Source organism: Dryobates pubescens, chromosome 20 (assembly GCF_014839835.1).
Source record: "Dryobates pubescens isolate bDryPub1 chromosome 20, bDryPub1.pri, whole genome shotgun sequence".
NCBI lineage: Eukaryota > Metazoa > Chordata > Aves > Piciformes > Picidae > Dryobates > Dryobates pubescens.
The window spans coordinates 9,800,154-9,819,581 of record NC_071631.1 but is presented as its reverse complement, the minus strand read 5'-3'; the positions used below and the strand labels follow the sequence as shown (position 1 = coordinate 9,819,581).

At 43.8% G+C, this 19,428-nt stretch overlaps 1 protein-coding gene across 1 annotated transcript in view; it reads right to left on the bottom strand.

Annotated features, from left to right (window-relative positions):
- ANKFN1 (ankyrin repeat and fibronectin type III domain containing 1) overlaps positions 1-19,428 on the bottom strand; it is a 58,857-nt gene that overhangs the window by 29,560 nt on the left and 9,869 nt on the right. Inside the window, exons 4-7 of the mRNA XM_054170476.1 lie at positions 16,210-16,404; positions 14,606-14,719; positions 2,284-2,381; positions 1,843-1,933 (exon numbers count right to left, since the gene is read on the bottom strand). Of these exons, the coding sequence (XP_054026451.1) occupies positions 1,843-1,933; positions 2,284-2,381; positions 14,606-14,719; positions 16,210-16,404 (498 nt within the window). The remainder of the gene's footprint in view (positions 1-1,842; positions 1,934-2,283; positions 2,382-14,605; positions 14,720-16,209; positions 16,405-19,428) is intronic.

Here is a 19,428-nt window from a genome sequence, read left to right as displayed (position 1 = left end):
TTGATTTTAAGAAACAATCTCATCACAGATAGGGGAATGAGCCAGTGTCTATCAGAAAGGAGCTTTGTAATTCCAGACTTGGCTATTTCCATCCTTCCAGTATAATGAGAAAAAAGTCTTGCACCAGTTTCCTGACTCAAAGTAGCAGTGGATCAAGGTATTAAGAGATCTGTCTGCAAGGGAAACATGCTTCCATCTTGCTGGCTTAGAGGCCATGAATGTGTTCACAGCCACCAACAAACAGTTTGCTCTCTCACTAAATATACAGATCTGGTTTCTATGGAAGTTTGGAGTCAAGCATTCCTTCCAGTGGGCTCACTGTGCCAGGGATTATAAATATGGGTTTGCTGCCATTTAGTGCAGCAGCTAGAGTAAGCTCCATGAAAGGGTGGAAAGAGGAGACATTTGCTGTCCTGATAGCCTGTGGGCAGTTGTGACAGCTGCATGTGGCTGTCCTGCACATTGTGTGATGCTGCAGAGATCAAGGGCCAGTTGCACTTAAGAGCTTGGTGTGGGGAGTCCAGGTTTTAGATCTCCTGGGAGCAGTCAAGAGGATCCAACTGGAACTCACCAGTCTCAAAGTGCTTTGGTGTCAACAAGCTGGTAGAGTTTCAAACAACCTTATGATTTCTCTATCCCAGTGGTTTCCAAAGTTTCTGAGCCTTTAGATTGCTGACTAGCATAAAAATGACATAGAAACCAGACATGGATGGACAGCTTCCATCACTGCCCACCACTCACCTGCTAATGAAGCCTAGAAATGTTTCTCTCCACCACGATATCACAGACCAGCTGCACAGCGCTGGCCACCACTATCCAGGCTGCTGCTGTATGTGTGTGCGAGAAGCAGGAGGACAGCAACGAGCATTCACTGCCATGCTACATCGATGCATCTCCAAGGATGTCACTAACATTTGATGCTCTGGGATTGGAAGGGATCAGGATTAAACCCTGAAGCTTTCATTTCATTCTGGCTGCCATCAGAGACAACTTTGTAGTGTATTAATGCATTCACATTGAATTTTTAGCTTAGGGACATAGTTTGGTGTAATTTCAGATCGCTGCCTTCTTGCCAAGCGCCAGTCTGCTGGTTCTCAAAGGCAGTGGTGAAGGCAGTCATGAGGATAAAGAAGTTCTGCCCCCCAGTAACTGCAGTGGTAAATGGCATCTTAGCTTAGATCTGGTTTTATTCTAGGGTGAACAAGAGGAAAATTGAAGGAAAGAAAATAGACAATGGTGCTGCAAAATCCTCATGCATTCAATCCTCTCCATTGAGAGCAGGGACAGCTTAATTTATTTTCTCTCATTAGCAAGCAAGTTTATTAAATTGCTACATCAGCCTAATAAAAACAAGTGCTAATGCAATAAAGTGCAAAGTCTCACTTCACTGCCTTAATCAATACAAGGGAGGCTGCAATATGCTGAGCCAGTCTGACAGTGAACAGTAAACCTGCAAAGGAACCAGCAGCACTATGTGATTATAATAGATTAAGAGTTACAGATGAGAAATCACAGTTCCAATGGAGTATGAGAAAACCTATTGTGGGTTTGGAGAGGAAGAAAGGCTTTTGGACATGTCTGGAACATTCCAGTGCTGGTGGACTAGATCTCATCAACTTGTGTTGATTACCCTAAGGTAATCTACATACAGGATGTTATGAGCATGGTCCAGTGAGTGGGATCTATAATGCTACAGGGCAGAATACAAAATCATTCCTAGAAGAGGTGGTAATTAAATCATGAATTCCAGAATATTTGTCTTTTTCTGCTCTTGGAAGGGGGAGGAATTCTTAGAAAGCACCATCACTCATCAGACTGGGAGAGCAGACAAACACAACCTACTTGAAGGAGAAGCACACTCAGGAGTAGATTTGCGTGGAGGTCCCCATCCTCTCATGTTGTATGCTGAAACGTGGACATAATACCTCTGGCCCTGCCAAGAGAAGGAGCTGTTAATTTAGTTGTTGGTCATCAGAGTTGGGACTAGGCTTCCCAGGAGCTTTTGCTCTGCACCGAGAGTGTCTTGTGATCCAGAAACCAGCAGCTTTCACTCCGGCCTTTTCTGATCTCCCCTAAGCATGACAACTGATGAAACACTTCATGCTCTCTGTCTGTTCCTTTGTGACTTTGAGACTATGGATAGCAGACATGTTATGGTTAACAGCTGGAACTTGCTGCTAAAAGGAAGGCACTCTGCAGTTATTACCAAGTAACTGCAAATCATCAATGTCTGCCAGGGGTGGCAGAGGACACTGAGATCCACACAAGTCACTTGGCACTCACCGTTCTGAGCCCTGTGATGGTGCACCTCAAAGACTGAAGATTATCCATAATTATTTCACCAGCCAAAGGAGAAAAGTCTTCTGAGGAGCTCCATTCCACTAGGAAACAAACAGCAGAAGAAAATCCAAATCAGATTCCAGTCCAAGAAGAGGAATCAAAGCGCTTGAATCACTCACAGGTTAACTTTTCTCCTAGCAGTTCCCCATTCCATGCGGATACTAAAAGTCATGTTTAACAATAATGCTTCCCAAAACTTCACACAGGAATTAAATTCTGTGTATGGAAAAGGAAAATATTGGTCAAAAGCTTTTTAGCAAAGAATACTTAAAAATACCCTGCAAAACACATTACATTCAGTCAACATTTGCCCTCATTTAAACAGTTTCCTTTTAAAGAAAGAGAAGCAGTGGAGAAGAGTAGGCAGAAGAGTTGGACCTGCTAAAGCTATTTGGCAGTTTATGCACCCAAAGCAACGAAAAGTGCTGCTTTGCAGTTGGATCTGCATAGGTGGGCCTGGGCAGAGAGTCCTTTTGGCTCCACAAAACTCTCATCACTGAGCCTTGGCTAATTTGTACAGCAATATCCTCCTTGGACTAGAGCTGACTCTCACTAGAGTCTCTTCACTGGCTTCAGTGGGTTCTGGCTCTCTTGTCCAAGCCTGATGTTGCTGTGGTCACTGAAACTGGAGAGCTCCATAAGGAGCTGTGTCCACTTCTGAAGTGATTGAAGTGGTGCTGGGCTGGCACATCCCTCCTAACCCATTCTGCAGCCTACATTACCATGGGCACCTTCGCTGCCATACCCATGTACAGACAACTCCAGTTCCTGCTTGAGGGGCTATGGGTTGAGCAGTCCTGCAGTCAGGACTTTTCCTCAGTGCTTGCAAAAATGCATTGTTGTGTAAAACAGCAGCAAACAGGCCCTGAAAACTGCTGCAAAAAAAAGACACAAGTGGGGAACTGGTGGCTGCAGGTAGGAAACCAGCCTCTTTTTCTTCCACTATACTTTAACAATGACAGGTAGCATGATTAGAGTGAAGGTTAATCCCAGAGACATACCTCCAGGTATTAGTAATTTATACCTTCAGACTCAAACCTCCAGGAAAAATCAAGAACACAGTGAAATTCATCTCTTAAATTACCCTACTGTAGACGTGGGAAAATGCCATCAATTTTCTGGATTGACACCCAAGTGGAGAATTCACCCCAAAGCTTTCCTTTTAAGTGTCACAAAATAATTCAGACACCTCATTTGCATATTCAGTAGCACTGGGACTATTAGTACAGGTATTTTAATTGCAGCATGTGGAATTTCCATCTTCTGGCTGTGTCACTTTTCTCTTTTCACCTTGAAAGAGAAAAGCTTCTCAGAATTGTTCCTGTGTGCCCAATCATAAACTGCAGTTCAGGAGGCACATTTAAATTTGGGTAGCTCCCACAAATAAACACTGCAGCTCTGCTCTTGATGGGGGTCACCTTCTCAACCCTGCCACTTCTATTCCAGCATCTGGAAAAGTGCTCCTCATATTTAGAGGTGCCCACACACTGCCTGAAGAGGAATGAACGGCCTCAATCTGATCAGGATTGTGATCCTACAGGTTTGCAAGCCTGTGTCCAGCAGGAGCAGCAGGGTACTGGTGTTAAGAGCAGCAACAGCAGGGCAGTTTGCTCTTGGTTTGAACTTGCTGAGTTCAGAGAAGGAAGCTGAAAAGGCTGACACTGCCTTTAAAGCCACCTCAGGAAGAGCTGAGGAAGTGGGTTTTGAAATAACAAACCACAGTTTTGCTCTGATGTCCTAGGACAAGCTGTTGCCCCAATTCATGCTGTTAGTGAAACCCTACGTGCAGGGCAAACACCCTCATTGACTTAGAATCATTGAATCGTTTGGGCTGGAAAAGACCTCTAAGATCATTGAGTTCAACCATCAACTTAAGACCACCATGGCCATTAAACCAGTGCTTGCTAGTTGATACAAAGATCTCCCAGTCCCTTGAAGGACAGCTGTGAGAGGGAGAGTGACTTGAGTATGTGAGTCCTTTCCCAAGGTGCTGGGGAGGGTTGTGCACCCTCTGTTCTCCTCAGCTGGCCTGAGGCTCAGTTGTGCTTCTCACACAGCCAAGTAACACCAGGAGCCTGCAGTGGAGTTTTGAGCTTCCCCTGAGGTGGCTGAGACCTGGGAAATTAACCATGTAGGGATCTGATATGAGTTTGTGGATCAGGTTATGGACATCACTGTGATCAAGAATCCTCCTTCAAAGGATATTTACCTACTAGGATGGTGTATACAAAGGTAGCCACAACTTGATTGTCAAATATGCAGATTTTAAACCCTCACATTTGGAAAATCCTTGCCCCCTAGTTCCCATAAAAATCTCAATAACTGAGAAATACCTATTTTTTTGAACAGCTGGGTTGGAATAGTGCCTTCTTTGTCCCCTGCTTTCAAAGTCCTACTGCAAACATATCACCAGGATACACTGAAGCATTGCTTTGCTTGACAGAATGTCATTCCCTGACTCATGATACCTGTCAAAAAGGAACTCATAGCAAATTTTGCCATTTTGGGGCTTACTTTTAATTGCCACAAAGTTGATTTTTTTTTTTCCTCCCCCATGATTTTACTGCTTCAGGTGAGAAGAGGATGACATGGTAATATAATTTTAATAGCAAATCAACCCAAGTAATTTCTCACTGAAGCGTCTATCTGCTGTTATGCACTGCCAGATTTCAGCTCTCTATTATAATGGTCAGCTAAAATTAATGCACAATATTGTGCTGTACTCATTAAACCTTTTAGAAGGATGTGAATGAATAGGCACAAAAAGAATCACAGAGTCAGAGAATCAGAGAATGGTCTGGGTTGGAAGGGACCTCCAAAGGTCACTCAGTCCAACCCCCTCTGCAGCCAGCAGGGACATCCTCAACATAGAATGGTCTGGGTTGGAAGGATATGGGGAAAAATAGATGGAAAAATGAAGGCAAGGAGAGAGAGAGCATCTTGTTGACTCAGCAGGCCCCACCAAGAAAGGCCAAGCTCCTGTGAGCTATGTTACATTTGTCAGGCTGGTGTTGCTCACACTTTCTGGCCATGAGCACAAAGCTCCACATCCATGGTCTGACCGTGAAGAACCTGAATCTAAAAAAGTCATCTAACTGTGCAGGAGCAACCCATCTAAAATTTGGCTGATTCTTTTGTCTGCCTTCTGAAGGAGAGCGCTGGAACGGACTGCTCCAAACAGAAACCATCATTTGTGTAACTCTAGAGCACTTGAGGCTTTCAGAGAGAACAACAGGGCTGGCTAAGCCCAGCGCTTCAGCAGCCGAACACAGAAACGCTCAAGCATAAAAAACCTGAAGATGAAGAGGGTCCTTCATAAGAGCTCAGGAACAAGAGCTGGTCTTGTAGACTGCACCAACTGTGCTGTAAAGGACCTGAAAGCTGTTGGGTGAATTAAGGATGGAGCATGTTCCAGTCCTGCTCTGCACACCCCAAAGGGCTGCTTTGTCGTGAGCGCTGAATGTCTGTGCTGTTGAGGCTTTCCATCTGACACTTCACGTTATGTCAGAGCAAGGGTTTTTTTTTTTTGGGGTGGTTTTTTTTGTGTGTGTGTGTGTTTAATATATTGGTGACTATGTGTTTTAATGAAGGTGCCCTGTATTCCAGAGCTAGCAAATGCACGATGTGTTGCTGCGGTCGCCAAGATAAGTAGTAATTTTTAAATAAACAGCAGTATAAACAGTTACATAAAACTCATGTAAATTGCTGGCACAGAATTTTAGACTGGCTTAAGTTATGTAACTTACTTGTGGCCAAGTAGGGCTGCTTCCCTCCCCTCCACCCCCCCTTCTGTTTTGGTGGTGGTTTTTTTTCACTGCTCAATTCTTTCCCTTTAAAATAAAGGGAGAAGTTTCTTTTCACCTGTTTCTTCTCCACTCGCTGTCTTGCTGTTCTCTTCAGCATGCCTTAAACAGCTTATCAGATGGAGGCAAAGTGACCCTAGTGTATCACAGAATGTATCTGGTTGGAAGAGACCTCAAAGATCATCCAGTCCAACTCTTAACTCAGCACTAACACTAAACCGTATGCCTAAGTGCCAGGACCACAGGCTGCTTGAACACTGCCAGGGATGGTGACTCCACCACTGCCCTGGGCAGACCATTCCAATGTCTGAGAACCCTCTTTGTGAAGAAATATTTCCTTGCATCCAGCCTGAACCTTCCCTGGTGCAGCTTGTAGGCATCTCCTCTGGCCCTGTTTTTTGACACCAAAGAGATGAGGCTGAGCCCCTCCTTGCTCCAACCTCTCTTCAGGTAGTTGTAGACAGATCTCCCCCTCACCCTCCTCTTCTCTAGACTGAAGAGATTCATTCAAGAAAACACCTTCTCCTGAGTCAAGTAAACAGCCTGAGCCACAGCAGAATTTGTCACTTCTCTTGGCATTTGTTTTTGCTTGCACTGAAAACACTGAATTGCTGAGTAGATTAATTAGACTGAGGGACACAAGTTCTGTTGCTGAGTTGCTGGAGCCTACAGAGCAGTGCACTGAGCTGGGATTCTGGGGTTTATTCTTCCTTTTGCTCCTGGCTTGCTGTTGTGACCTTGGACAAAGCATTTTGCCGCTATGGCTTTTAACCCAGACTGAAGTAGGGAAGATTCTCACCCCTTCCCTTCACCCCTATGTCCAGAACCAAAGCTGGAGGACACTGTAGATTTAGCTTGTGTTTCCAAGGGCCTCCAAACAAATAACTGCACTGTTCAATAGCTTCCTTTGAAATGTAAAGCTCAAAGAGAGCACTGACACCAGAAATCACTTGACACTCTTTCCCTGCCTGCTGATCTTTACGAAATAATGTTAATAAGTTACACTCATAATGCTTTGGCAGCTCGATTTAAGGACATTGAGTACTGCCATTCATGTGATAAAAATCAGGATGGAAGCACCTAAACAAAAACTGAGTGAAGAGGATTGAACACTGGTGAAGAGCAGGAATCATTTGCTGGTGCAGACAGCATCCCCAGCTCAGATGGAGAACAATGTTTGCAGTATTTGGTCAGCTCCTCCAAGCTGCCATGAGCTGTCCTTTCTGGCCTGAATTGAGAAAGGGACACATGTTTGTAGATTTGGGTTCAGGCTCTTTTCAGGCCTCTCTCATGTTTGAAAGTTCTCCAGAGAATGATAGGAGAAAGAGAAGTCATGGCAGCTGCAGGGAGTCCTGACAGAGATCCCAGCATAGTGCTTCCATGTGGAAAAAACAAATGCTTGGCACTGAGGAGTTTGTGTTTGTTCCCATGGCTCTGGGTTTCTGTGAAGGGTATAATCCATCCATAAATCCACACTAACAGGACGTCTGGAGCTGGCTGCAGGATGATCAACAAGAGTGTAGACAGGGACAATATGAGAGGAGCCACAGAAGGGCCAGGTGAACTTCCCACTTGTTTGTTTGTTTAGGGACTCAGACTGGGATTTACTGGATATTGCTGTGCAAACACAGAAGTTAAAAGAGTGGAGTTGTGGCCTGGAACTGGAATTTCTAGGTACTACTTCAATTAAAATCTGAGCTCCTAACTGCTCTGGGTACTGGTGGCCATTGTTTGGGGTCCTTTCTATTATTTGAGTTATTTCTGTAAACTTAGTTAATGGTTTTTGTACTGAATCATCAAGAAGGCTGAGGAGGAATGGAAAAGATGGAAGCAAGCAGCATTGCATCGAGCTGAAGAACAGAAAACCATCAAGAAGGCTGAAGAGGAATGGAAACGGTGGAAACAAGTAGCACTGCATCCAGCTGAAGAACACAAAGCACTGTGTTTTAGTGGGGAAGAGCTGTGGGTGGGTTAAGAGCCTCTCATCAGAGCAGCATCCAGAGTAGTACCAAGAGGATTGTCCCTGGGCTATTCCTAGAGTGCACATCTTCATTTGAAACTTCCCTGGCTTTAAATCTTCGTGACACTTGTTTCAGAGAATTTCTTCAGCAATTAAACACTTTATTTGCAAGAAGGCTTCTTCCCAAAGAGCTGTGGGCTCCTTCACCTTTTGCACCAGCCAATAATAAGCAGTGATGGCAAGCAACTACACCCTGCAACTTATGCTCAATAGATGCGGTAAGAGCTCAAAGCAGACCCAAAGGCCCGAGTCCAAATTTACACTCATTTATCAGTTCTGTGGCTCAGATCTAATTACTAGAACAGTTTCAAGTTTGGCTTGGAGAGGCAAACTGACTATGTTTTAGTGCCTTTATGTGTGTAAATGCTCCAGAAAAGTCCATGATGGACCAGGGAAGACTTCAGAAAAAGCAATGAGCAGGAAAAGTTTACCACAAGCCTCTGACAACCTTCTAGGTTTAAGTCTCCAGTGAGGAAGCATTCCCAAACCTGGGAATCAGGAGATCTGCCAGATTAGGGACCTCCTTCAAGACAGAAGCTGAGGGTCTGGAGTTCCAGCCCTGCCAGTGACTATGGGAATTTCAGCTCTTCTCTGCAGCACCTATGAATTGAAAGCTGTCATGCTTGGCCACATGCAGATCATTTTTAAAATTGAGGGAAATCCAAGCAAATGTAAAAGGTAAAGCAATGTCTAAAATTCAGCAACATCACAATGTGAGCTTTTTGGCTTGGACACCAAAAGCAGACAAAACCAGAGCCTATAGGTCTGGGTTTTCTCACTGCCAATCACCTGGAGCTGCTGTTCAAAATCCTTATAAAACACAAAGCAGGAGGCAGGAATGATTGAGCTGAGCAACTGGTGTCTGGTCAGCTAGATCAGTTTATTACACCATCACTTCATATGTGGTCCATGTCCAATGATGCTTTTAACCTTAAACTTAAAAAATAGAAGTTCTTCCAAGTCCAATGCATCCTTTGGCCCTTGAAGGGAGCTGGAAATAGACAGGTTTAATGTTTATACATTTCTGTACTTGCTAGGCATAAAAATAGAAGTAAAATTGCACAGTCCTGCTAGCTACCAAATTGTAACGTGCAAATAAAGTGCCCAGGAGACCTAATAAAGTGCCATAAATGAGCTACTGTAAAAAATCTCAGACCACACCTATTCAGTAGGATAAATTCAAATGTCTCACAAAGAAATGTATTCTCTTGCCTTTTTATGGAGAAAGAACTGTGTTGGGGAAAGAAAGAATCAGCTTCAAAATACACAAAGAAACTTTGAATAATAGCAATAATAATAATAATAGTAATGATAATAGTAATAATAATAATAACAACAATCATCATCATCATCCTCTATTGATTAGACTAAGCAAATGGTGGGCAATGACTTCAAACTAGAGAAGACCAGATTTAGACTGGCTGTTAGGAACAAGTTCTGCACCATGAGGATGCTGGAACACTGCAACAGGATGCACAGGGAGGGAGCTGAGGCCTGTGGCTGGAGGCCTTCAAGGTCAGGCTTGAGCCAGCTCTGAGCACCCTAGTTCAAGAGAGACAGGAATCTGCTGGAGAGAGTCCAAAGGAGAGCTCTAAGGATGATGAAGGAACTTGAACATCTCTTCTGTGAAGAAAAGCTGAGAGCCCTGGGGCTGTTTAGTCTAAAGAGGAGGCTACTGAGGACACTACTGTAAGGGTGCTGGAGCCCTGGAGCAGGATGCCCAGAGAGGTTATGGAGTCTCCTTCTCTGGAGACTTTCTAAACCCACTTGGATGTGTTCCTGTGTGCTCTGGCCTGAATGATCCTGCTCTGGCAGAGGGGTTGGACTAGATGATCTCTGGAGATCCCTCCCAACCTCTAATATTCTATGATTCCATGACACCAAATTGCTTCAGCCTGTCCTGGACAAAGACACTTGGCTATAACCAACCTGTTCCATGCAGCCACGTGACAGCAGCGTGCTGCAGCTACTGCATATCTGGCTAGGACTGAACCATGACCTAAAGACCATTTAAATTGCCTTGCAAGCAGGGAGGCAGGGAGCAACTTTTCATCAAAACACAAGTAAGATATAACTCCTTCTTTCCTGATCTGAGCTGACGTGAGGGGTTTCATTTTCAAGAGCTACATACACTGACATAGAGAATTAACCACCCCACCACCCCACCCCCTCCCCCCACCCCGAACACCCTTCTCTCTATCCAGCAGAAATCCTAGAAGGCAGCTGGGCAAAGCCTGACAAACATGAACTATTCTGCTGAAAGAACAAACCAAAGAAGAAGGTAACACGGGCTGAGGAGGCCTAGGCAGCTCACCATTGCTATCTGGAAAATAACTTGGCATCCAAGTCCACAGCCACAGCCAAAGAGAGAAGATCAGCTCTGTTTGCTACATCAAACACGGCTCAGAGGGTTGGGTTTTGTGCTTTTTATTTTTTTCTTCACTCTTCCTCTCTCTTCAAACATAAATAGTTCCAGGCTCTTAAATAAATTAGCTCAGCTTCAGTTATACAAGCTGTTTCATTTTTTCTCCAAATGGGAATAGAGATGTTTGGTTTAGAATTGTAAATACGACATAAAGGGAGGGTTTTTTTTTTCCATTGCAAAGTGATCCTTTGCAGTAGCAATGATTGGTGCTAGGTCCTTTTCTGGCTTTTACCCTATACCTAGGGATCACAGCATTATTCTGACAGCTTCTGAAGGGAAACAAGTGACCCCCCCAGCTATGCAACAGGAGGGGTTTTAGCTGTACCTATGCACAGTAAAGCAAGGTTTAAGTCAGATTTAAAATGCACAGACAAGAAGTGCAACAAAAATCCTGACCTCTCCTTATAATTTAGCTCTCCAAACCCCTGCTTTCTTCATATGTGTGTGTGTGTGTGTGTATGTGTGTGGTGTAGGGGACACCTGAACCCCAGAAAGGCTGATTACTGAGAGACAAGAGTTCTTCACAGCCCTGCAAGCACTTACCCCTCTATTGGGGCTGCTCCTCAGAGTCAAGTGGTGCCTATCAGGATTATGTGGCTGCTGGGATTATTTTGTTTAGTTGGGTTGGGGGTTTTTTTGCATCAAGGTAGTCACAGTAGTGTAGCTCTAGTAGCTCTAGGATAAAAATACATCGTGCAGCAACAGCACAACAGGACTGGAAGGTTCAGCCTGGCTTCAAACTGTGGTGAGTTTTTTTGTGTACTCGTGGGCAGCATTCTGATTGTGCTTTCAAATATGTAAAAACTAAAGCAGATTTTAAGTACTTCCACACTGGGATGTGAGGTTTGGCTTCAGGGCACGATTAGCCAAGGGCAGGGTTGGTTTTTTTTTTTCTTCTCAATATTACAGTGATGCTTCACATCCTTCCTAAAACTGGCTGGGGTGAGGTGTCTCTGGCTTTGAATCTCTCTCTCTAGCATGGAGCAGATTATTACTATTATTATTGATTTATGTCATGCCTGTCTGCTTCCAGCCTCAAAACACTTTACTAAGTTACAATATACATAGGAATCATTTCTCATCAGCCACCACCACTGTGTAGCCTTCTCTGGAGGGAAGCTGAAGGAAGCCATTAGGATGGTGCCTGCAACATTAAACAACAATCCAGGAGAGGAAGTAAAGAATACTCTGGCTCCTTAAAGCAATGGCTCAACAGAATGCAGTCCCTGAACTGCCATCCAGCTGGGACACCAAAGTCAATACCCATTCACCGTGTGTGGTTAAAATTAAATCTCCTAATGAAGTGAGATGGTTTTAGTGGTTGGAGAGTGAGTGCAAAGTATTATTCTCCTGTATTATTATTTGTAAGTTATACAGCTAACAAGGGAAAAGATCACACACAGGAAAATAACAGACAGTTAGACAACGTTCCAAGCCCAGTTTCTAAATGACATTTGGGCAAATAAAGCTTTTGGGAAAAAAATATGTTTTAAAAGAAAAAGAGACACAGGAAAAACAAAAAAGGAAAAAAAGATTAAAAAAAAAAAAAGGCAATTGGCAGTTTCTCACTGCTTTGAGGGAACTAAACTGACCAGAAACGATGTCAGCTTTTATCCCCTGTAACTCAAGGCTGGAGAAAAGAACATTATTAGCTTCTGTTAATGAGCAGGTATTCCCTAAACACTGCTGCAAATGATCTGAATTCTAATTTGCTTAGAAACAGAAATGGTAAAGCGTTGAGGGGAGAGAAAAAAACACACCAACCACCAAACCCTACCAGCTTGGGTTTGCCCCTGAATTAGCAAAATGCTTCGATGGTTTTCTGGGTAGGAGGTTTATGTATCTGACTAAAAAGATCCTTACACAATGTTATCAAGCTCCCCTTTTCAGGCCTAGTAATTGCTAGCTGGTTCTAATCATTCTTGCAAGTGATCATTTGAAAGGTTCGTTTTATGACCCCCTCAAACTAGCACAAAGAATCTCACTCCATAATGTAATAAACAATTCCACCACCGGCGCTTAATTAATTCCCGAAAGTCACCAAAAGGAGCTATTAATGATCTGGCTTTTTATCTAACCATAAATGTGCAAGTCTCCTGGGATAAAGGATTTAAAAAAGAACATTCTGGCAAAACTAACTGTCAACTTGATAAAGCAGAAAATGATCACCAGTGAGGGCAATTCCAAACGTGACAGCAGGGCTCCCTGTTCTGATTAGAAGTTAGCTCAGGTCGGATTAAATTTCTCTGGATGTCGTGCTCAACAAAAAAGGGGACAGGGCTGACATGGTGCAAAACAGACTCAACCCAAAGGAATCCATGAGAGAAAGATTCTACAGCCTTTAGAAAATTATTTTTCTTTTCTTTTTCCTCTCTTTTTTTTTTTTTGAAAATGAGTGCTTCTGGGGAGTTTGCTTTGCTATGAAAATATCAACAGTTATTTTAATTAGAGTGGGGACAGCATTTCAAGCGCATTACAAAGGACAGGCTGATGTTTGCGAGGGAACTTTAGGAGCCCTAGCATCATTTTCACAAGCAAATCAGGCAGTAGGAAGCCCTTAAATGAAATTTAGTCTCCTGGCAACCCAAGCCATTGCTGAAAATTAGATTTAGGCTTTGATGTTTCTGAAAATCACCCTTCCTGCAGCACTGCACAGCTGACTGGGTGTAAGACAGCAATTTACCCTTCCACTGAGGCTGTTGGGAATGGAATCACTTTGATGGCTTTAGTCAGATCTGGGAAGTTGGAATTGTTTTTCTTACACTGTAAACTTTCCCCCCCCCGCACCCCCTAAACTAGGCATAGCAGTGATGCCTGGAATCTCTGAGCAGGAGAAGGAGGAGGAAAGATAAGAAAGAGTCTATCCTTTCCGAAATAAACTCAAGCAGTCTTTTGGGTGCTTATGCTTGATGCCAGCAGAGCTCTGCACCAACATTTCCCACCTTCAGAAGAGCTCCATGAGCTGTGGTACCCTCTTGATGCACTGGGGCTTTCTGAAGCTCCCCTCGAGGCAATCCCTGTGACACCCGCGTATGGAAAGAGGCTGTCCCACCGCACAGCCAGCATGGTTCTTGCTCTGTGGATGGAAACCCAAGGTTCACAGACCTCTCAAATTACTTGGATTGCTTCCTGTTGTGTTTGTGTCTTTGCTTTAATATTTAAACCCTCCCACTCCAGTGGGAAATAACTAAGAGGATTTGCAGGCTCCCTATTCCTTGACTCTCCCATGCTGGGCCAACAAGGTCCCAGCTCTTCAGAACAGTGCCTTTCAGTTCCCTGTTGGAAGGACTCAGGCTCCACTGGAAGATGGAGGCAAAGAACACTGAGGAACTTCCTCTTTCCAACATTTTAGAAAGCTTGGGAGTTCCTTTCATTGGGAAAATGCAAAATCTCTCTCTTTTTTTTTTTGTTCTGATCTTCAATACAACATTATAATTTTTTTTTGAATGCTGGAATTTCCTGTGGAACAGAAACTCTGCTTTAAAGCCATCTCTCTTCAACTGTGCTATTCAGATGGAAGCATTTTACTGTTCATTCCACTTTGCAACTAACTGGTGCCACCCCTAATGTATTGCTCTTTCAAGAATGATGTGGCAGCACTGGAATAGCTAATTAGTTGGGCTGTAGGATGCCTCTGCCAAACGCTTCAGCTTCCAGAGGCATTCCTTTAAGGAATGGTGGTGTGGGTTTGGCATTTACAAGGATACACATGGTTTCAGGAGCCCACAGGCACCAAAAGTTAGCTTTGTGTTGTGCAACTGCTCATCTCAACCCAGTCATTGAGCTGATGTCCTAACCACAGTGAGTCAAGCAAACTTCTTCAAAGCACTCATGGAGAAAAACTTTGGGTTAATTTGTTTTCTTTTTTTTTTTTTTTTCCTTTAATAAAAATTTTGTCTTTGGGGAAATCTTTGAAGAAAGTTCCACTTCTACAGCTAATTGCAGATAAATCCCTTTGCCAGCCCCCCAGTTTTTTGTACATTGTTAAGGCAAACGAAAGATGCTTAAATCCAATACCTTTATACTTGGTCACCACAGCTGAGTTGACACTCAGAGGTTCTTGGAAGGTGACAGTGAGTGATGTACTGCTTGTTACCATGACACAGACGTTGGTTGGCGCCTCAGGGGCTCCTGGGAGAGAAGAGAAAACATCAGCTCTTCAGCACAACAAATCCTATTCAAACAATGTTTGAGTCTTCAAAGAACCCACTGAAAATCACCCTGCAATTGTGAGCTTCGGGTTGTAGGTGTTTGTGTGCTCTGCCTTTTGAGCATTTTAATTAGTGCCCCTGCTAACAATATCCTGCAGACACCATTTGTTTCTATCATGGGTTTTGTTTTTGGTTGGGGTTTTTTTGACTCCTTTGGGTTAAAAATATCTTCCTGCATATATGTAACCCAATAAAACAGATTCATGCTAATTATGTCAGTGAAAAGCCCCTATAAATCTCTTGGGGTGGGTAAGAGGAGAGAGAAAGGACAAAACCCACAAAGAGCTAATTAAAGCTTTATGGTTTCACTAACAAACTTAAATTTATCAAATGAGAAAGAAGATGTTTACCTTATTGTGATGCAGAAAGTGCAGATCCCACCAATGTCCCAGTGCAGCACTCCCAACCTACACTTCTCTTTTCAAATCTAGCTTGGGTTTGCTTTGGTTTTGGTTTTGGGGTGGTGGTGTGTGTTAAAAAAAAAAGAAATAAAATCTGAATTCACAGAATTTCAACCAGACCCAATTCAGAAATCAAGCCCCAAGTGCTGTGACTTACTGCTGGGATTGATTTCAGAAGTCACTCCATTCACTTACACTCCTGCTCTATTTCCTGCAGTCAGTATCTACTACAAGGAGCACTACAGCTGGCTTGAAGAAGTAATCTCAGAATACAATAAACCTGGGGAAATGATTTGTAAGTACATTTCTGTAGGGATGGCTGTAAAAATGTTAATGGCAATGATTGTATTTCATTGACTAGGATACAGCTACAGATCCACACAGTTCAGCCCTGTTTACTCTTTCCCAAGGGCTCAAATTCACCTTTATTTTGGGTACAACTGTTTGAAGTGACCCAATCTGAGGCTACCCTATGAAAATGTTCTCTGGGGATGCCACAGTTAAAATACCTCAATTTAGATATAAAATGAAATTCCATTGTTTGATGAAATATTCAGAACTACTCCGTTCTTCTAACTGAATTCATTAAAAATCAATCAAATTACAGCAGAACAAAGGCCAATGTCCCCATCCCTCTTCCTTCCTACTCATATATTCCTTTCTAATCATCCTGTTTTAAATTCTGAGCACACTAAATGAGATCCAGGAGTAAATATGAAGAGAAGCAAGAAGGACAGGATCATTAGCTGCTGACAGCAGTCTCATCACTTTTATGCAGCTCACTCCTGCAAGAGCTGTGTGCTTGCTGCTCTCAGATCTCTGGTCTTGCAATGTTCTAGCATCATTTTCCCTCTCATTCTTGGGAAGGCCATTTAGTTGTACATCTTATTTTTCCCACCCTGCCATGGCTTCAGAGCAGTGCTGTGAGGATAAGTTAGCAAGAGCAGCTTTGCCCAACAAAGTGCTTCCAGCGGGAGCTGTTTGGCATTGTGCAGCCTCTCCTACTTACTGGCATGCTCGTAGCCTGCCCTCATGCGCTTGTACAGCCTGGATCTCCACTCCCATGCCTTCAGCTGCTTCTCCTTTTCTGTGTTGTCTGTGCCAGGGTTTTCATTCATCACTTGTGCTGACAATTCACTGACTCGCTGCTCTGCTTCCTGGACCAATGTACTCAGATGCGCTGACCTGCTCTCCATGTTCACAACTAGCAAGGCAAGGGGAAAGGAATAGTTTGGTGGACAGGAGACAAAACCCCAGCCTCACACATTCCAGCATAACACATGTGAAAGGTCAGCCCAGCCCTTGAACACTGCCTTCCATCAGTTATCTTGCCATCCAGTGGATTAGAGCATGGCAATTTATACCACCCAAGGTCACTTAACAGGGATTAACAACATGAATAAATTGAGCGCATTTTGTCTTCCAGCGTGCCTCATATGCTGGAAAAATCTCTTAATCAGTATGAAATTGCACATGTTTTAAGGAGGCTGCAAGGAGACTTCCAGTACCTGAAGGAGGCCTACAAGAAAGCTGGGAAGGGACTTTTGACAAGGACTTATAATGATAGAATGAGGAGCAATGCATTGAAGCTTGAGGAGGGTGGGTATAGACTGGATATTAGGAGGAGGTTCTTTACAGTAACGATGGTGAGACACTGAAACAGGTCATGAATGCCTCCTCCCTGGTGGCTGGATGAGGACTTGAGCAACCTAGTCTAGTGGAGAGGTGCCCCTGCCCATGGCAAGGAGGTTGGAGTAGTTGATCTCTAAGGTCCCTTCCAAACTGAGCCATTCTATGAATCTGTGAATATTAAACTCAAACTAAAACAAGAAAGCATTTGCCCTGCTTTGACATAATATCATAAACTTCCATAGTAAAAAAAGGAAGTTGTGCTGGTTCCAAATACACATAAGATAAACCTCTACAAGCAGAAAGAGATCTAACTGGCAAAGTGAAGAAGAAGAGTTTGGGGTGGGGTATGGCTGGTGTAGCATGGATCCCTTTCCAGGTTTTCTTTCTGCCATGGTTTTGCCCAGTAATATTAATTTAGTCCTCTGACAGGCTGGGCAGGTAGAGGACAGGTTGACACCTGGAGAGCTGGGTTTCCTCCAGTGCTCAGAATAATTGTAATGTGATGCTTAGCAGGTCATGGTACAGCAGGGCATGCTGCATGAAGGTGAAGATGAAGATCATGCAGATTGCAAACTAACACAGGTTTGATGTTAGCCCAAGCCCACGAGACTACCCTGAACCAGCCCCTGGGTTATACAGTGAAATGTGGTGAGTCAAGGTGGTCACTCAAGCTCTCTTCTCAGAAATGCTCTTAGCCTGATGGTTCAGGCTAGGAAATAGGACTTGCAAATGTGCAGTCATGGATCTGCTGTTCGACCTGAAGGAAATCCTGTAGAAGAGAAGGAATTCTGATGTCACAGAAAGTCAGTTTTCTGTGGATGTCAAAGTGTCCTGTTTACTACAAACTCTGTCCTGGCATAAGAGCTACTCTTAGCAGCAATGGGGAGCTGCAATGTAGGAACCTTCAGGCTCCTGCTTTCCCTAAGGCTCTACAAGAACAGCCTAAATCTGCCATGGGGTGCATGAATCAGCTTCTTGCACAAGGCAGGAGCAGAAGCATTTCTGAAAACAAACTGTACCAAAGAAAGGGCCAAGACTCTGGCACTTTTTAAACATCAAAACACCACATGAGCAAAGATATCTGCACATAGGAACATCTTATTCCTTAACTGGAATAGTAGGATCATGGAACAAATCAGATAGGGAAGGACCTTCTCTGGTCAAACCTTTGTGTTCCAAGCAGGGTCAGCTATGAGGTCAGACCAAGCTGCTGAGGGCATTGCCCAATCTAGTCTTGAAAGCTTCCCAGGATGCAGGCTTTTCAGCAGCTCTGGGTAAGCTGCTCCACTGCTCCTCTGTCCTTGTGTGAAAAAGCTGTTTGTTTATCCAGCCTGAATCTTTCATTTTGACTTTTGTCCTCTCTCTCTCTCGTAACAATATCACAACTGAAGGTTAGCAGAGCTTCAGAATAAGGCTGCACACTGATGTGGGAAGTGCCACAGGATCTTTAAAGCTACAGGAGGAGAGCAAAGAACTACTCAGCACCTCTGACATCCAAAAGGTTAGGCTTGAGGAACGTTTGTCTCGGCCTTTGCTTTCAGAAGCTGGCATCAAGCCACACTTCTTGAAGTTTGATCATTCTTCATATGGACATCAGAGGCACATGGCCAAGCTCCCTGGAATCTGCTGGTATCCTCAGAGCTGCCTGTTTACTGGGAGGCCAAAGGTGATACGGTTTCCTGGATCCATGCCTACAATAAACTTGCAACACATCTGATAGCACAACAGGGCTGAGGAAGGAGATTTTATGTGCCAGAACCTCAGGTGATTGAGAACTGGCATTGGTTCAAGTTCTCGCTAAGGACCTGGCTCTGTCTGTTTAATCAAGATTCTGATCTTGGGAACGTGTCCTATTGGCCACTGGAAACTTTAATCTCATTTTTATTTGGGGTCAGGTGAAGAAGCCAAGCCAAACCAAGAGTATATGGTGAATCAAAGTAACTGAAAAGATGACAGAGTGGCCTTTGCCTGCTCCCCAGCTAAATGGATATTTTAAATGCTCTACTTTCTGATCTTACTCACTTTATGTTTAAGATTGTCATTTTACTTTCTATTCCTTTATTTGCTGTCATTCCTGTTCCAGGTGGAAATCCAGGTGATGTAGATGGAGGCTATCTGCCCTTCAGATCCTCTTTCCTACAGTGTTAGCTTAGGGGCTACAGTGAGATTTCACCTGGATCACTATGGCTAATAGAGTGGAGGAGGAAGAGTTTTCCCTGTAGGAAGCTACCTGTGTGCACTTGGAATGAGAGATTTCTCTGCCTTTCAGTCTCCCACATATCTGCATCTCTCCTATGCACTTCCCATCAGATGAAGAGATGCCTGTGTCCTCTTCCAAAACTGGGATGAGTCAGAATTCTACCTTGAAGTCCCTTCCTACTCAGCCTGGGGAATTCGTGCTCAACAGCCCACCACAGAGAAATGAAAATGCTGCTGCTGGGTGCTGGATCTTGTTTTTGCAGCCTTGAGATCACACAAACAGATTGGATTCAGTTTGAAAAAGAGGAGGCTGAGGGGAGACTTCATTGCTGTCTACCACTACCTGAAAAGACATTGTAGAGAGGCTAGTGCTGGTCTCTTCTCTCAGGTAATTAGG